Source organism: Dicentrarchus labrax, unplaced genomic scaffold, assembly GCF_905237075.1.
Source record: "Dicentrarchus labrax unplaced genomic scaffold, dlabrax2021, whole genome shotgun sequence".
Taxonomy (NCBI): Eukaryota; Metazoa; Chordata; class Actinopteri; family Moronidae; genus Dicentrarchus; species Dicentrarchus labrax.
In genome coordinates this window covers 4,606,243-4,622,540 of record NW_026136703.1, presented here as the reverse complement: position 1 = coordinate 4,622,540, position 16,298 = coordinate 4,606,243, and the positions used below count along the sequence as shown (strand labels likewise).

The 16,298-nt window shown below is 41.7% G+C and overlaps 1 protein-coding gene across 3 annotated transcripts in view; it reads right to left on the bottom strand.

The window, feature by feature from the left end:
* daam2 (dishevelled associated activator of morphogenesis 2) overlaps window positions 1-16,298 on the bottom strand; it is a 99,269-nt gene that overhangs the window by 33,042 nt on the left and 49,929 nt on the right. For all 3 annotated transcript variants that reach the window (XM_051393135.1, XM_051393148.1, XM_051393141.1), the window contains exons 4-5: window positions 10,394-10,468; window positions 5,422-5,516 (exon numbers count right to left, since the gene is read on the bottom strand). In XM_051393135.1, the coding sequence (XP_051249095.1) occupies window positions 5,422-5,516; window positions 10,394-10,468 (170 nt within the window). The remainder of the gene's footprint in view (window positions 1-5,421; window positions 5,517-10,393; window positions 10,469-16,298) is intronic.

Sequence of the window (16,298 nt, the reverse complement as noted above, 5' to 3'; positions counted from 1 at the left end):
AGCAGCAAATGTAAATACTCAAGTACATGAGTAAATGTACATCATTACCTTAATTAATTATCAACCTTAATTAATCACAATCACAGCTTTGATGCACCACCTGAGGAGCATGCTAAGTGACCCAAATCAGCCGCTGTGTATTGTTCATACATCTGTGTTTTCTGCTTTGGTGATGCTTTATTCTGCCGTTTATTCAATGAGAAGTGGCTGATAATTTCATTTACGTATGCTTGTTGCACAATTCAGTGTCTTATTGTCATTGCTGTTCCATTTTTGTTTGCATGACGTAGCTCAGCTAGTGTATACGCTGACATGTTAATGCATTTATTGAATATTCTTATTAAATATTCTAGCACCCTGGCCTTAGTACACATTTGAACAACCAAACTAAGGACAAACTTTTCACCTCCCTCTGACTGTGTTCTATGTATGTAGGTATATGGTTTTAAGCAGGATGTATATAATTACATGAAAAGCAAAACCTATTGGGGATCAAAGTAAGAGCAGAATACAGCCCCCCTTTCCACCACCTTTGTCCTTCTCTCCATATGTTTATTGCCATTCCAACACAAACCTCCCTCACCGGCATGCTCAGTTTCTCCCCCTCTCCACCTGACTGTATCTAACCACCTGGCGCTCATTTCTCTCCATTTCTCCCTTAAATGCTAAGTACCAAGGGGTGAGAAATCTGCACTCTGAAAGAAGCAAAAACACTGTTCCATCCAAAGACTGTAAAGGTGTGATACTCTGCTCCCCCACTAATATATTTGGTAATGTATGAAAACAGATATAAAGTTCATTCTCTGTTAAGCGGAACCTTTTGTGAGATCCGGCGGCAAAATGTTTTGAAGGATAATATTTGCATGTGGTGGCAGCGAATCGTCCAAAAAGGCTATTGACACAGGAGCAGGGGGAGCGGCTGCAGTCGACTCAAGTCAATATTCTTGCTGGAAGAGATTTGCAGAAACAACGTCCAGAGAAGCCGTCTTGGGAAGCATTGTGATGCTCTACCGACATGAGCCCGGGACTTCAGTGCACTCTGGGCCAGCGTGGCCTCAGCGACCTCCAGGAAAGCTTCATTTCCTGTCCTCCTGCAGCCATTTCATCACGGAAATGACAGTGATTGAGGTCACGTCTTAGATACAAGACTGTGCACATAGTGTGCTCATCTGCACGGACGTAAACATCAGCGCAGATGTGGAGATGAGCCAATAGGTCGGAAGTGCTTATGTAAGTACACTTAATGGTGAAGTTAAAATACCACAGGAGAGTGTAAATGTTTAAATGTAGTTTGTGTAGAGGTTTGTGTTTGCACATTGGCCCACATATGCCCACTTGAGTAGAGATTCAGCTTTATGTGAGTAAACACACAACCCCAGCGTGATGGTTCAAGCTCCATTTGACTCGCGGGTAAACAAAGCAATAACTACTGGCGGAGAAAATGAGATGAGCTGTGAATTCAGCCAATTTTCCAAATGTCTCAGTTTTATGGCTGTTTATGATTAATCAATAAGACATCTGGGCCATTAAATTGGTTTAACGATTATGACTATTAAAACAATTTCTGGTAAAAGGCGGATGAAGTACGGCATCACTCATAGCAAGAATATACCTGCTGCCTGCTGCCTCTCGCTGTTGGAGGTTTGATACAGTCCAGCTGCTCTGTAATGAAGTGCTGTGATTTCATTGTATGTCATCCTGCCTACTTGACTTCACATTTCCTACATTACCCACAATGCTTGTCATTTTCAAGACATTGAGTTGTTGGGGCAGCAGTAGCTCAGTCTGTAAGGACTTGGCTGGGGAATAGAAGGGTCGTCGGTTACAGTCCGGACATCAGTCTGGACTGTGGGCTGGTTGCTAGAGAGGTGCCAGCTCCACCTCCTGAGCACCGTCAGGGTGTCCTTGAGCAAGGTCCCTAACCCTTAACTTCTCCCGGAGCGCCCCTACATTGAAGCCCATCACTCCACCATCAAAGTGTGAAAATACACACGGGGTAAAAAATGTTTTAACCAATGTCTTAAGATGTTTGAGGATTCATTTTTCTTTCATTCTGGGGGATCATAAGCTGATCAAACCTACAATAACGGATTTTTTTTCTCTCCTTGGCAGCAGAAATAAGTTGTAAACACAGCATTGATATATTATCACCTTTTAAGTTGATCTGGCAAACAGCTGCTTATTGACATGTTGCTACACAGTGTAACAGATACACTGCAGTCGTGTTTGTGTCCACCTGATGGATGGAAGTCCAATATTCACTCTCTGTTTATGGTTTCTAGCAACTCCTCAGGGAAATAACTGACTCTTTAGCTGCAGCATGCTCCTAGAGCTGCTCACCACCTAGTCGCCAGCTGTGAGCAGGTATAGTGAGCTTTTAGAACTTTTCAGCAACAGCTGCCTGCTGCAGCCAAAAACAATGCTTTGAGAAAAGTGAGAGTGAACCAGAACAGTAAAGTTGTGGCCGGGCGGCTAACCAGTGAGCAGCTTTTACTTTCTTGCTTTTTTCTTGAGACACACTGAATACTTTTGCTAAGGGATGCACCAATCCAACTTTTTCTCTCCCCCAATGCAGATTCTGATATCCAAAATCACACTTTCAGCAAGACCTGTCCTGATCTAATATCAGTTTTGTCTTTTCCTTTCATATTTGGCATCTTTACATAATTGTACAGGCTATCACATTCATTTTAAGGTAAACTAACATGGCACGACGAACTGCCAGGGATTATCTGATCTGTCTAATAAGTCAGTATAAAAAATAAATTTGCTTGAACTGCTTAAACCTCATGTCCACACCACAATCATAAGATGTGATAAGTAGACCTTTCTTTATTTTAAGGGGTCGCAAACCAAAAATATGGCACTGTATAAATACTTTTCATTTTGAAATTGTTAACCCAAAGCAGATATTTTCAATAAATTAGATCACGCTAAGGTTAGCATAATAAAGAAAATATACACCTTTAAATAATAATATGCCTGTGTCAAAATGACATTTCATATACAGTAACACACAGCAGAACATATGACCAGAACATGTCACTTTGTCATTTCAGTGGCTCATAATCAGCTTGTGAGTGAGAGTGACAACAGTGGGTGGCTTGCTGACAATGTGCTGCTTTTGTGTGCTCTGCCTGGCACCCTGCATGCCCACCATGTGTTTGGGTCCTGTGGCCCTGCAGAGTGGGCAGAGAGCACAAGGGCACCTCTTCACAACCAGGCCCAGCTGCCTCTGTGAAATGCCAGAGGGGAGGAGGGGGGGAGGCCAATTCAGGCGGTCATCCAAAGGCAGGCATGAATCAAAGATGAATGCAGGCAGACACCGCCATGTCTCCCAGAATGCTGCCATAAAGGCATACAGTATACCCACCCACCCACACACACACAGGGACTGAGAGGTGACACATAGTTTAAGTGAAGCTAATGGCCACATTAAACCACACAGTTCCCTAAGCACTAAAGCACAAAGTCATGTTTTGTGCTCTAGTTTTTTGCTCTAGCCACCCATTTGTCACAAATGCGAGACTTGGCGGGACATTAACACACCGCCCGGGTTTTCCCTGAACACCCATATTCTGTGGGACACACCTGCTACCCACGTCACTGCTACAGTGCTTGAAAACATCTGCGTGCTAATGAGCATTAACTCACTCTGAACAGAATGGGTGCAGGTGCATTACTGAATAGTGCTGATTGACTCATTACAGCCACTTTTGATGAGGTAAATTTAGTACAATTGAATACAATACAAGGGGTTAATGAGTAAGAGACAAACAGAGTGGCAAAAAAACTGCAGACTTAGAGAAATGGAAATATCAATATCGCCGTGAAGTATCTGACTGTGCTCGGGTAGATATTCTCCATTTCCACATGCTGTCGAAACTATTTTATGATCATGATCATATTTACAGTTGAACTGTATGCAACAATTTGCACCTGGATTAGGAAGTATTCATTTGCGTATCTTGAAACACAACATTTACAAATTCACACCAAAATAAGCAATGTGCAGAAAACTGTCACCTTAAATAAGGAAACTGCAGCTCCTGTATTATGTAATTATTCAATGTAGTTTCAGCGTCACCAGGGTTACCAATAAAGAAATATTGTGACAGTGTGTTGTAAAATGCCGTTACAAGACAGTATTCCACTAACAGAATTTTTCTTTCCCGACAATGAAAGCCTGAAATAGTCCGTTTTCACAGCACAGTTAATGTACACTGGGTGCACACGCCACATTTGTAGTCGCCATCTGGAATAGCATCAGTGCAGATTTAGGTGATAAATCACATTTAATGAGTGTATCCCCAATTTTTCTCCCTCGTTTAAATATAACTCATGAGGGTAATAAAAGCTTAAATCCTTCATTCAGAGTTCTATGAGTTCTAAGAAATCAATTGATTTCAAAAAGGTTTCCTTGAGAACTTTACCATTAAATTGTTATAGTACCTCAAAATCACACGGTTAAGTAAGTGTGTGAGTGAGAAACATTTGCTTTTGTTTTGTTTTTTCAATGATCCATATATTTATGACATTTACTTAAACGTTATCCACTTCGTTCTTAGGTAAAGATGTTTAGACTCAACTTCACATACTACAGTTCCACAGACTTTTATTTTGGCAAAACAACTTACTGCATGTGTCTGGGAGCTGATTACCAGCCCTACTCCCAGTTACAGTGGTTTGGATACCCATACATGCGCAGACACACAATCACACACACACACACACACACACACACACACACACACACACACACACACACACACACACACACACACACACACACACACACACACACACACACACACACACACACACACACACACACACACACACACACACACACACACACACACACACACACACAACCCAGACGTGACCCAGACAATAAGGCTGCTCTGGGTTTCTGTCACTCTGCACATTAGGTCTGTCACTTCATAGCTCCCCTTGAGAAAACTCAACACCCCCGCTTTGGTCCAGATCACTGCATCATATGACTGGCACAGGATGATGGACAGCTTTAAAGGGGCTGCTGACGGGGAGACGGAGGCGGTTTGTATTAGTCGGCTGTTCAATGTCTGTAGCATGTTTGATTGTGGTGATGAGTGAGGCCTAACAGCTGCTGATGACCATGTCCAAGGAAGACAAAAATAGGAGTGTAGATCTTAAAATAACATTAATTGGGCGACTTCCAATTGGAAGTAATTAAACCTGCTCCAGCCGTGACAAGAGACAGACTTCACTGAAAGTAGATCTTTTCTGTAGCATGTTATATTATAAACTGCTATATAGTTGGCATTACCTCAACAGGTCAGATAGCAGGAATGCACATTGTGAAGGTGAAGCGAGCAATGCAGAGTTCTGCGCTGTCTGCAGCAGAGGAAAGCGTCTAGTTGGACGGAGAGATTCACTTACCTCATTGGCTGAGTCCGAAGCGCTGTCTTCAGATCTTCCACCACCTTGTTCCTCATTTCCATTTCCTCCTCATCAAAGGCAAACAGAGTCTGCATCTGCAGGAAAGGTAAGGTAAGTTAAAGTGAAAATGGAATTAAGAGGTAAGACAGCTGATTAATAGGCTATCGCTGAAATTTGGCTTAATAAAAGGCACAATTTGGCAAGCTACCTGCTGGCAAGAATTCTGTATTTTTCACTTTTAATTAAGAGCCTTTCATTGTTTCTTAATCTTAATTTGGCAGCAATTAAACAGCAACAGTACACATTTCCTCCTCTTTACAAGCAAATGTGCTTGTTTCAGTTAGTCCTAGCATCACAGACAATCAGAGCCTCATTAGTAGGCTAATGTTTCAAGCACCACAATCCAAACAGATCATGTGTATTCCCCCCTTCCGATGACATTTTCCTTTTAAAGAACTGTTTGAAGCTATACGACATGCCAAAATAAGTCATGCGGGCGATTAGCTCCAATCAAGCTCACAATAAATGATTCAAAAAAACAGAACACTTAGGCCGGTGGTGGTGTTAATACATTTCTGCATCACTTAAAGCCTCCCCTCAGCAACATCAAAGAGCTGCTGTGTTCCCATTAGTCAGGGCCACAGGGCTTCTGTTTAGCCTCTCCATGCTTTTTCCATGGCAGCTCACTGCCAAGTGCTAAGGTTCAGCAGTGGAGGAAGCTAGTCATAGTGACTGCCCATTAATTTGCCTGAAAAAATATTAGCTTAAATGTGACCCTGTTTTCCAATCCTTAAACCCTTACAAAGGCATATTTTGGTTCAAATATTCCACAGCAAGACAGGACTTTTTGAACCAACAGCACTAGCTAGCTGAAGCCCGACCCCATGTTTGACTACCTAACAACAGCTCTGGTCTGTCCGGTGTGTGCGAGTGTTTAATCTAGAAACAGTGCAGTCAAAACATCCATCGCGTCGACTTAGCCTCAAGTCCAGATGGTTCAGGGACCCCGTGCCAAGAAGTAAAGGCCCTGGCTCCTGTTTCTCTAAACGAATATGTTCATAGTCAATGGGAAGTTGGACACAACAAGTGTTGGGGAGAGTGAATGATTTGGTCGTGCTGCGAGCCAGTTCACCGTGTCAACGAGTCTAGCCAAATGGCTCCTTCCTACATCTGCTATTTGTAAGCTCATTTGTACCTGTGGCCAACATTCACATAAGGATACTATTATAGCCAGTTGGTAAACCAGCAGAAGGTACTTCCCTAAATCCCTATTATGGGAAGTGCCCCCCAGAGCCAGAACGATGCCTTTAAGCTAGTCGGCAGTGCGTTAACTGACGGAGTGATGAGTGCAGCTCATCAAACCTTAATTTAGACCATGTGGGTCGCTGATGCACCAAGTACAAAAGCATTTGTCCAATAAAAATGAAGGCAAACATAATTATTTGAACTAAAGTAATCACGTGAAGTCAGAATCACAAAACCTAATTAAGCTAACAAAATGCTAGCTGAAACCCAGCGATTATCCTATTGTTCCTATGTGGCTAAGACTAACAACTGAAATTGAGTGGAGTTTGGTGACTGGAAACAAGTGGAAATAACAGCTTTCTTCCACTGAAATGCCAACGACCACTCATGAAAGCCAGTCATTCCAAAACATTGCAATATTCTTTTGCTTAGTTATATAGCATTATCAAAACTAGCAAGTCTAAGATGATAGTTACAGTAAGTGCCATCATGTCTTTTTAAGGTCACAGCTAAGCAATGTAGCTTGTAAGCTGGCGATAACTTCCAAATACAGAAGCTTTACTTTGCTAAAGTTTGACTGAAGTACTGATAAAGACTACAATGTTATTTTAACACAGCTCACTCATTTGGAGCTGTGTTTCTAAATGTACGTCTAATATTCACTCTCTGTTGTTAGGTCTGTTTTTGGTGTCTACAAACTCCTGAGGGAAATATCCAGCTCCTCATTTACCAGCTAGTCTCCAACTGCATCTGTCTGCTGTTTTATATTAGACAGATAAGTCACAGTGGGTTTTGACAGCTTTTTTGCTGAAAATAGTGGCTGAAAAATGCACTATGAGAGCAGTGAGAATGAACCATAACAGTAAAGTTGTGGTGGGACACAAAAATGTGTTGAAACGTGCTATAAACAGTCTCTGCAGATTGAAGTGATAATTCACTGATGGGTCATCAACCCCTTTTTTACAACGCCATTTGATACATTATTATAAAAATATAGATTATAGCTGCTTTAAAGTTTCAATTAAAAATAATAGTTTCTGTGAAAAACATTTAAATACTGTTCCATGTATATGAGCGCACAATTGATCAGTTCGTGGTATACAAGGCTAATGACAAGCTGAAAACGTATTCTAATAATAGGTGCAATTTAACTTTTACAAATATACATAATTTAAACCAGGCTTCACTAAAGCTGCTGAATTAAAATAAAAATAAATCAATTTACAGCAACAACAGTAACTGTAATAGGGACTCAAATCAGCATTACAAAATGCTTTCAAGTGTTATGAACCTATTTTATGGTCTGCAAAACTGCAATAGCTGAGTTCTGCATGTTTCTTCTACTGCTGGTCTCTGTCTTTAAACTCCTTTTTTTGTCTATCTGCAGAAAGAACCCCGTCCAGGAAGGAGCTCTAAATCTAGATTGGACACAGCGTGGCTGGAGAAAGTCTCGTCAGAGTCACAAGGACGTTTGAATTATCACTCTGTAGCCAATGAACAACCTCAGGGCTCTAACGTGGTTTTATGAATGAACATCAAGATGCTGGTTGTACAATAATCTCTCCGGGCGGCAGAGCGAATATGAGCTCATCCAATAACTCAGCTACTGTGGAAGGGCTGCCCCTGGTGAGCTCACCCGGCAGCCAAGACATGAAGTCATGTACAGGCAGAGCACCTCCAAATTTTAAAATGTGCTCTTGTCAAGATGCTGTCTGGGGCACGGTGGTGGAGAAAATGGAAGACTGATAGTGGGAATGAAAAACGATTCAGGAAGGGGAGGAAATTGGTCAAGTTATGGTGAATAAGAGAGACTTCTGGGGCTTGGATGAACAAGGGGCTGCTTGTGTAAAAAGGGGATTGGAGACAGCAGAAACATCTTTCTCAACGAGTTATTTAAATCGGTTACAGTCATATTTTTTTATCTTCTTTGCATGTATGCAAAATCATTTCTTCCATTGATGCAATATAATTTTATTTGCTCGCAATGTGACATTTGTTTTAATTTGTCAAATTAAACTCCCCCCTCCAACTTTAAAGACTCTATACACTGTAGACTGTATACATATGACTTACTTTTTTTTCAGTAGATAAGTAAAAAAAACTTGGCAACTTCATTGTTGGATGCATCAATAAAGACAACATGGAGGAGTACAGAGAACTGATGGAGAGCTGCATCACAAGGTGCCACTACAGTCACCTGAAGCTCTATAGCAGCTAGACCCGAGAGCTGGAGGTGGACTACCAGAGGAACAGGAGGCTCCCAGTCCCTGAGTATCATCCAGGGAGAGGAAGTGGAGAGGGTGGATTCTCACAGGTACCTTGCAGATCTTCTACCAGGCACACCTTATTCCCCACTTGTTCAGAATAGTCCTTTTCAGCCATTGTTGTTTCAATTACTGTTACTAATGTTTTTTGTCTGTTTGCTTTATTGTTTGTGTTTTATTTAGTGTTTTATCTGTTAAAACATACAAACTAGTATTTGATGCATCAATGTAGCAACAGTGACTGGCACACTGGACTGATTTCTATATCTTCCCATATATTTTGGGGATCAATAAAGACTCATCTTAACTCACAAATCAGCACTTTCTCTTGACAATACCGTCAACACGGTGTATGTGTGTGTGTGTGTGTGTGTGTGTGTGTGTGTGTGTGTGTGTGTGTGTGTGTGTGTGTGTGTGTGTTCTGCCTGAGCCTTTACAAGAATGACAGTACAATTATTTCTCCAGACTTCAGCGCTGAGCTCAGGTACCGGTGCAACTTCCAGAAGTAGCTCATTCTCCTCCCTCGAGTGGAGCCAGTAAACAAAAACAGCTGTAAAAATAGCAACCTTCAACGCGGGTTGTTGCTACAGGCATGTATGCCAGAGAAACAAACAACATGGCAATAAACATATTAAATGCCATTATGTTTTGGCTCCGTGTTTATGGTGGCCTGCGTAAGTTATGGTTGAACAGTTTATCTGATCTGCAGCCTGGAAAGACTTGTAAACGTATTAAGCGTTGGTCTCTTTGGTTAGATGATGAAAAAAATCAACCTTGCGGAATGTTGAGAAGTCTCTCACTGGAATTGTAAGACTGTCTTCACCAGGGACTTGCTAGTCACTAAATTTCATGCTTACATGTTACCCTTAAAGACCCCCTCTTAAAATGTCATGTTTTATGATCTCCAAACATTTGGGAGCCAACTTGTCGTCCACATAAGTACTCGGGGTCAGAGGTCATTGGCACAGATTGGTCAGTGACCGAATGTACAATCAAATAATACAACTTACATAACAGCAGTAGTGTTTAAACTGATATGAGATGGGACGTAGACGACAGTCTATGATGGTATCGTGCTGTTTTTATTGGCAGCCATGCTGCTTAGAAATAATGAATATTGTCATCCTGGCTTTGCTCCTGCATCTTTGACAGCCATTCCCACTGACTGAACTGCTGAGTGCCTAAATGTCCTGTTTGTCATCACAGTGTGTGTGAATGCTGGGGTCACGGCGAAGGAATGTGGTCATGCGAATATAACAAGCAGTCAGCAGGGAGGCGATAAAAAGCGAGCCAAGAGAGAAGTCTGAGAAAGAATGACTGAGTGAACAGTGACCTCTTAGCAGTGGTGGTCAAATGCTCGAAGTTTGTGAATTACACTGTAAAAGTAAAATTAAAGTTGGCAAGAAATATTCATTCATCTAGGGAACAGAAATCAGAATAGACATTGTGTTTGTGTGACTTACAGCAGCCATGGAGTTGATACGGTCAATGTAGTAGTCGGGCCAGCTGGTGGCCAGCTTGTTGGGGTCCTCTTGCTCCTGTGCATGGACACAAAGACAAATTGAGTCACTTTAGAATCACTTTAAAAATGTTAACAGTACAGCTCTACTTTAAGGGCACATAAATAGCGCGTATTGAAACCCACAGTTTTAATTCCGACCGCAATCGGAAGTTTGACTCCCATACACTGTTGTGCAAACACTGTGATGCAAACATTAGACATGTGTTTATATTCATGCTCCTCCACCGTGTTAGATGGCAATATCAGTCAGCTGGCTTGACCGTCCCACATTCAACAACTACTATCTAAATTGTCAAGAAGCTTACGGATACTCACGGTCCCCTGAAGTGGCCTTATAATCACACTTAATTATCATTCACTTTCAGGTCATTTATTCAGCCTGACATTCTGTTTGTGTTAGCTGATTTGTGGTTAGGAGGGGGGTTTATTTGATTTTGTTTTTCCCTAACCACTCATTACTGAATGACGTATCCATTCCACCAATGCCATCTTCAGGTCACACGGAAGCTGCAGTAGTGGTTGCAAGGAATAGTTGTTGTACAGTTATATGTACAGAAATAGGTCAATTTAATAAATGTTATGTCTTTATGTTGACTGAAGTCAACAGCTGCATCAATTCTATCCACGATTAGCACTTTTTTAAACTGATGTAGCGGCTACATTAATTAAAAATAGTGATAAGCTACACAGCTAGCTAGACAGCAGAGAGTTATATCAACTTACTACATAGCTATACTCCTCCTATAATCCTGCTTACTAAACTCATCAATGAGGGATGTGGAAGGTTTTTTTAGAGCTCTGGAACCTGGAAAAAAAACTCCAATAAAACTCTCCTTTCCTGTAGCACTGCCATCAGGTCAAAATTGCTTCAATTGAGACTTTTGTCTATGATATCTAATAATAAATAGAATAGATTTCCATCACATTTTCCATGAATACTTATGCTTCTCGGAAGATGAAACCTTATATTTATAGTGACCCTTTAACCTTAGAGGCACCATCAGGCCTAAAATTCCACATACGTATGAGAAATATCAAAAACTATTGGGGCAGACAGCTGCAGAATTCACAGAGAATATTTATGCTCTGCAGATGATTTTGGAAACCTTTCCGCCTATACCAACATCTTAACAATCTTTACATTTTAACCTCACTGCTGGTAAGCTGCTAGGAGCAGTGAAATCATCAGCTTGTTGGCTATTTTCTCCAAAATGGGGTGTGATGAACAAGGCGGGGCTGTGACTACGACAACACCATACTCACTCTGTGCTCTATGCATTATTTTCAGAATATTTCACTCTCCTAGTTTCATCCTTCCACTTTCTACCTGAGCTGCGTACTTCCGCATTCACATGGAGACTGAATGCATCAGGCAGTCCAGTCCACAATAACTGGGTCACAACAAAGAAGAACTGCCTTGAGGAATGAAATGCACTCCACAATAGTTTTCAAATAGCTCTGTCTGAGATCAATTTGTCAGGGCCAATCGGAGGAAGCGTGATGCCACGAGCAACCAAGGCACAGGGGAAAACAGAGACCATGTTCCTCATTCACATCTGGTCTTGTTTAGCCCGGGCTTAGAACACTAGTGGAGCGTTGTTGTTGTTCTTGTTACTGTGCGCACGTCAATGAGAGTTGGAAACTTACAGTATGCCACATTAATGCAAAATTGGATCGTTTTGTAGGACACGAGTTAGGGAAATTCTTTGCCAATGCTTTAAGTGTGTTTTAAATCTCAACATATGTCAAAAATGTAACCTTTGATTCAGAATCAGAAAGAGGAAGTTCTTAAAAATACCTCTTTTTTCTATAAATGTGGTGAAAAACAGGGCCATCAACTGAAATTAAGAGCAAAATAAAAGAAAGAAAACATTCCATGGCAGCACATCTGCATAGAATAATAAGCATGTTACAGTATAAAAGTTATTATAATAATGCTCCCCCAACAGATCATTTTCTGAGATTGTCAATTAAACATAACAATTTAATTTCCTACAAGGGCATTCATGCTGCAGCTAGAGCTCATAAATTCTCTGTGTTCCTTCTCAGTATGGAAAATCAATATTTGATGCCACCCCATCCCTTCATTTCTAAAATGTTGCTTCAATATTTGCACGGTGGCACTACATCGTTAAAAGCAAATGACCTTCTTCGCTGATTAAGCCAGACAAACTCCCTTCTGGGACCAGCCTCAATGGATTGTCCCCAACCTCTTATTATCTTCAGTCATTCAATAAACTTCAAATCTGGACATAAAAACGAGCTGCAGAAACAGCAAATCCACTGATTTATGCATCATAAACACTCAAGAAGCTCCACTACAGCTCTTTGGGAAAGAGTATAAAGGTTGACCAATGTGGATTTCAGTCCTCTGTTTCTGATCTCCAGCCCCGGTGCCAGCATTTGAGCTTGAGCTAAAGAGCTAAACTAAAAACAAAAACAATAGAACTCACTGTACTGCTCAGCTTGTGTTTTCAAGCTGGCTGTCGTTTCCACTATACTGCTGAAAAGCCCGGGACGCGATGCCAGACAGATCCTGACGCTGAGATTAACAACTTAACTGCCTCTCTCTGGCCCGTCAGCTGAATTACAACCGCCGCCACGCCCTCAAAAACATGTCCAGTCCAATGCAACATTTACTCTGGCAGTTTCACGAGGCGGAGTAAAGTACTGTAATTTTCGTCTTGTTTTGGGACAAATGAAATGATTACAACATGAGGTTTGTTTTGGGGGTCCTTGTCGTATCAGTGCATACACTTCCTGAATATTTGCCCTTTTAATGGAATTTCTACAAGGGTGAAGTGATGGTAAGTCTGTTCTCGTGTGCTGCTTTCTTGATCAAACCATTTTGGGAGTTAATCACAGTTGATGACTGGTATTAAAATTTTGTGATAAGAAGCCAGACTCCAAAAAGTGGAGCCGGTTACAAATGAAAAGTGCAAACAGCAGGCTTTTGATATAAATGGAGAGAGAGTTTGTGTTTGGAGTGAATGCACATTCTATATACTGGGTGCTCCTCTGCGTATGGTCCCTATTCTGGGTGAAAACATTCCAGTCGCGTGCTCTGCTGCGACAGTTTCAGGTCAAACCCTTCGTTCTATTACAGCAATTACACACTTACACTACACTGTACATTCCTCATGTCTAGTGACATTAAATATGATTTACAATCCGAATTGCAGCAAAGGAGAACAGGAATCCCCAGCAGTGTATCAGGTATATTTCTGTAAGGTGTTCCTCTTGTTACAACCATCTGTTGAGGGATATATTGTTTCTCTGAAGGCCCAAATACCTGACTGAAGCCAGAGTTCAAGAATATTTCACTGTGTGTTTGGCAGGCTACTACATTTGCAGAGGCACCTGTTGAAAGAATAGATGAAATTACATATTTCAGCTCCCCTGCTGTCTTAAAGATTTCAAACCCCCTAAAAGGTTTCACTGACAATGATAATTGAGCTCACAGAGGGTAAGAAACCTACAGACATATACATTTCAAGTCCAGGTTTCAGGAGCAACAGGGGATAGAAAGTCCAAATACTCAATTGGCCACAGTAAGTAAGTGTCATGGGAGGTTGCTACTGTTTGCTTAACTCTAAAACGTACACTCACTTTGGAGATAGAAGAAATAGAAGAAATAATACCATGCTACAAGCTGCTGTGCTGATTCCAGGTCCCTGTTGACCCTGTTGCACACCCATATTAGTGTGTTCTGCACAACAAAGATCAGACAGCAGCATATTTTCACTTTCATGCTGTCCAAGGCATTGGCAGCCTGTTCTGGGTCCCAGACTGGGCCAGAACCTATACACTGGCTGTCAATGACATGCTAACATGTTTCCATGAGGTCTCCAGTTTCTCTGGCAATCGGAGCGCTCGTCAGTCGCCTTACACTCTGTTTCCCATGTGCTCAGAGAGGCCCAGGGGGACCCTGGCTGCAATGTGGGGGCTCTTATGAGCCATCCAAAACCATGACAGCACCGACAAGCAGCACAGCACTGAATGAAATACCATATTATACCACTTCATGATCAATGGAGGGAACTGCAAAATACATTTTAAAAAGTAAAAAGGGCTTGTTACTAGCATGTGGTAGAAATAAAAAAAAGGAGTTGAATTTGGTGTTTGATTTGCCCCGAAACAAAAAGGCCCAGCGGCACCGAAATGTGCCTACACCAAATTCTTTACATTGTAACCCCTGTATAGTCTAGTAAAGCAAGTAGCACATGGGCTATCCTGTAATTACAATAGCACTTCAATACAGCAATACATTGGAACGCATTAGCTGTCATTTAAGTATATATATCTCAATATTTTTTCCATACTTTCTGCTCCAGCTGTCACCACAATATCTTCCCGTTTGCGCAACAAGGGGGATTGTCCGACATTCCAAAGAGCCAATCTCTCCGCGGGGAATATTTATCTATGGAAGCCAGGATATAAAGTCTCACCTAGAGAGGCAGGAAATGGACAGGATATTGAATTCTGGAAGATTATGTAACGCTTGCCGTCTGTTACAGGTAGCTAACATTACACACGTTTCAGCACATGGTCATGCTCAGATCTTTGCCTGGGGTCACATTAGTTCAAGTGATGGGGATAAAGAACACATGGCTAATCATTTCTTATTAAAGCTGCTTTCATGTTAGGGGTAATGTGTTGGGCATGTTGATGGCATTCCATTCACAGCTGATATGATATATCTGATATGAAGATACATAGTTGGATGATCTTGGACAGCAAAAGTGATATTATACAGAAATTTCCCTTTTTAGTGAAATTCAGGACAGAAGATAATGAATCAGTGCTAGTTTTCTCAGTGTTTTGACTGATAAAAGGCCCATATTGTGTGCTGAAAACACTGTGTGTGTGTGTGTGTGTGTGTGTGTGTGTGTGTGTGCGCGTGTGTGTGTCAGAGCAGCGCTACTAATGGGAGTCAGGAGACCCTGTTTGGCTCCCAGCACTGAGCGATTATGAGGAGCTATTAGATGTTACATCGTGTTCTCTACCTGGGGGCTGCTGGACGCGAGTCATGCTTGCAAACAAGTGTACACACACACACACACACACACACACACACACACACACACACACACACACACACACACACACACACACACACACACACACACACACACACACACACACACACACACACACACACACACACACACACACACACACACACACACACACAGGCAGGAATGCAGTACACTCATACAGAGATTTATTTGTGCCGTCTCTGTTTCATTTGTGCACAAAATGTGTATACAAGCCGTCCGTTCATTCTCACGCTTGCCTAGAATGAAGTCCAGTCTTTCTCGCACACACACACGTAGATAAGACACACAACACCCTTGGCTCTGACTGGGTGGCTGAGATCAGAGGTGCAGATATGGTTGGCTTATGTAAAGCCTGAAGGCCCCGACAAGATATTTGAGTTAGTTATGGTACATTAAGACCATATTTACGCTAATTCTCTTACATCACTACTGACTGGTATTAGCTAGACACTGGAAGAGGAACAGTGTCTGATAAACAAAGACTGCTATTTTTGAGTTAGGGGGTACAATAAGCAATTAAAGGACTAATGTGTAGGTTTTATTGGTATATACAGGTTTTAGTTCCTGATTGTAACCCCCTCGTCTCACCCTCCCCATGGAAGCATGCAGGAAAAAAATACAGTGGCAGCGAAATGTGCAATAAATGTGCTGTATCTAGAGCAAGTATTCGGTTTGTCTGCTCTGGGCTACAGTAGAAAACATGGCAGTGAGTTCCGGTGACTAACGAAAACATAGTTGTGCATATTATATTTCATTTCTGCGAGACTCGGTAAATAGGACCCCCTA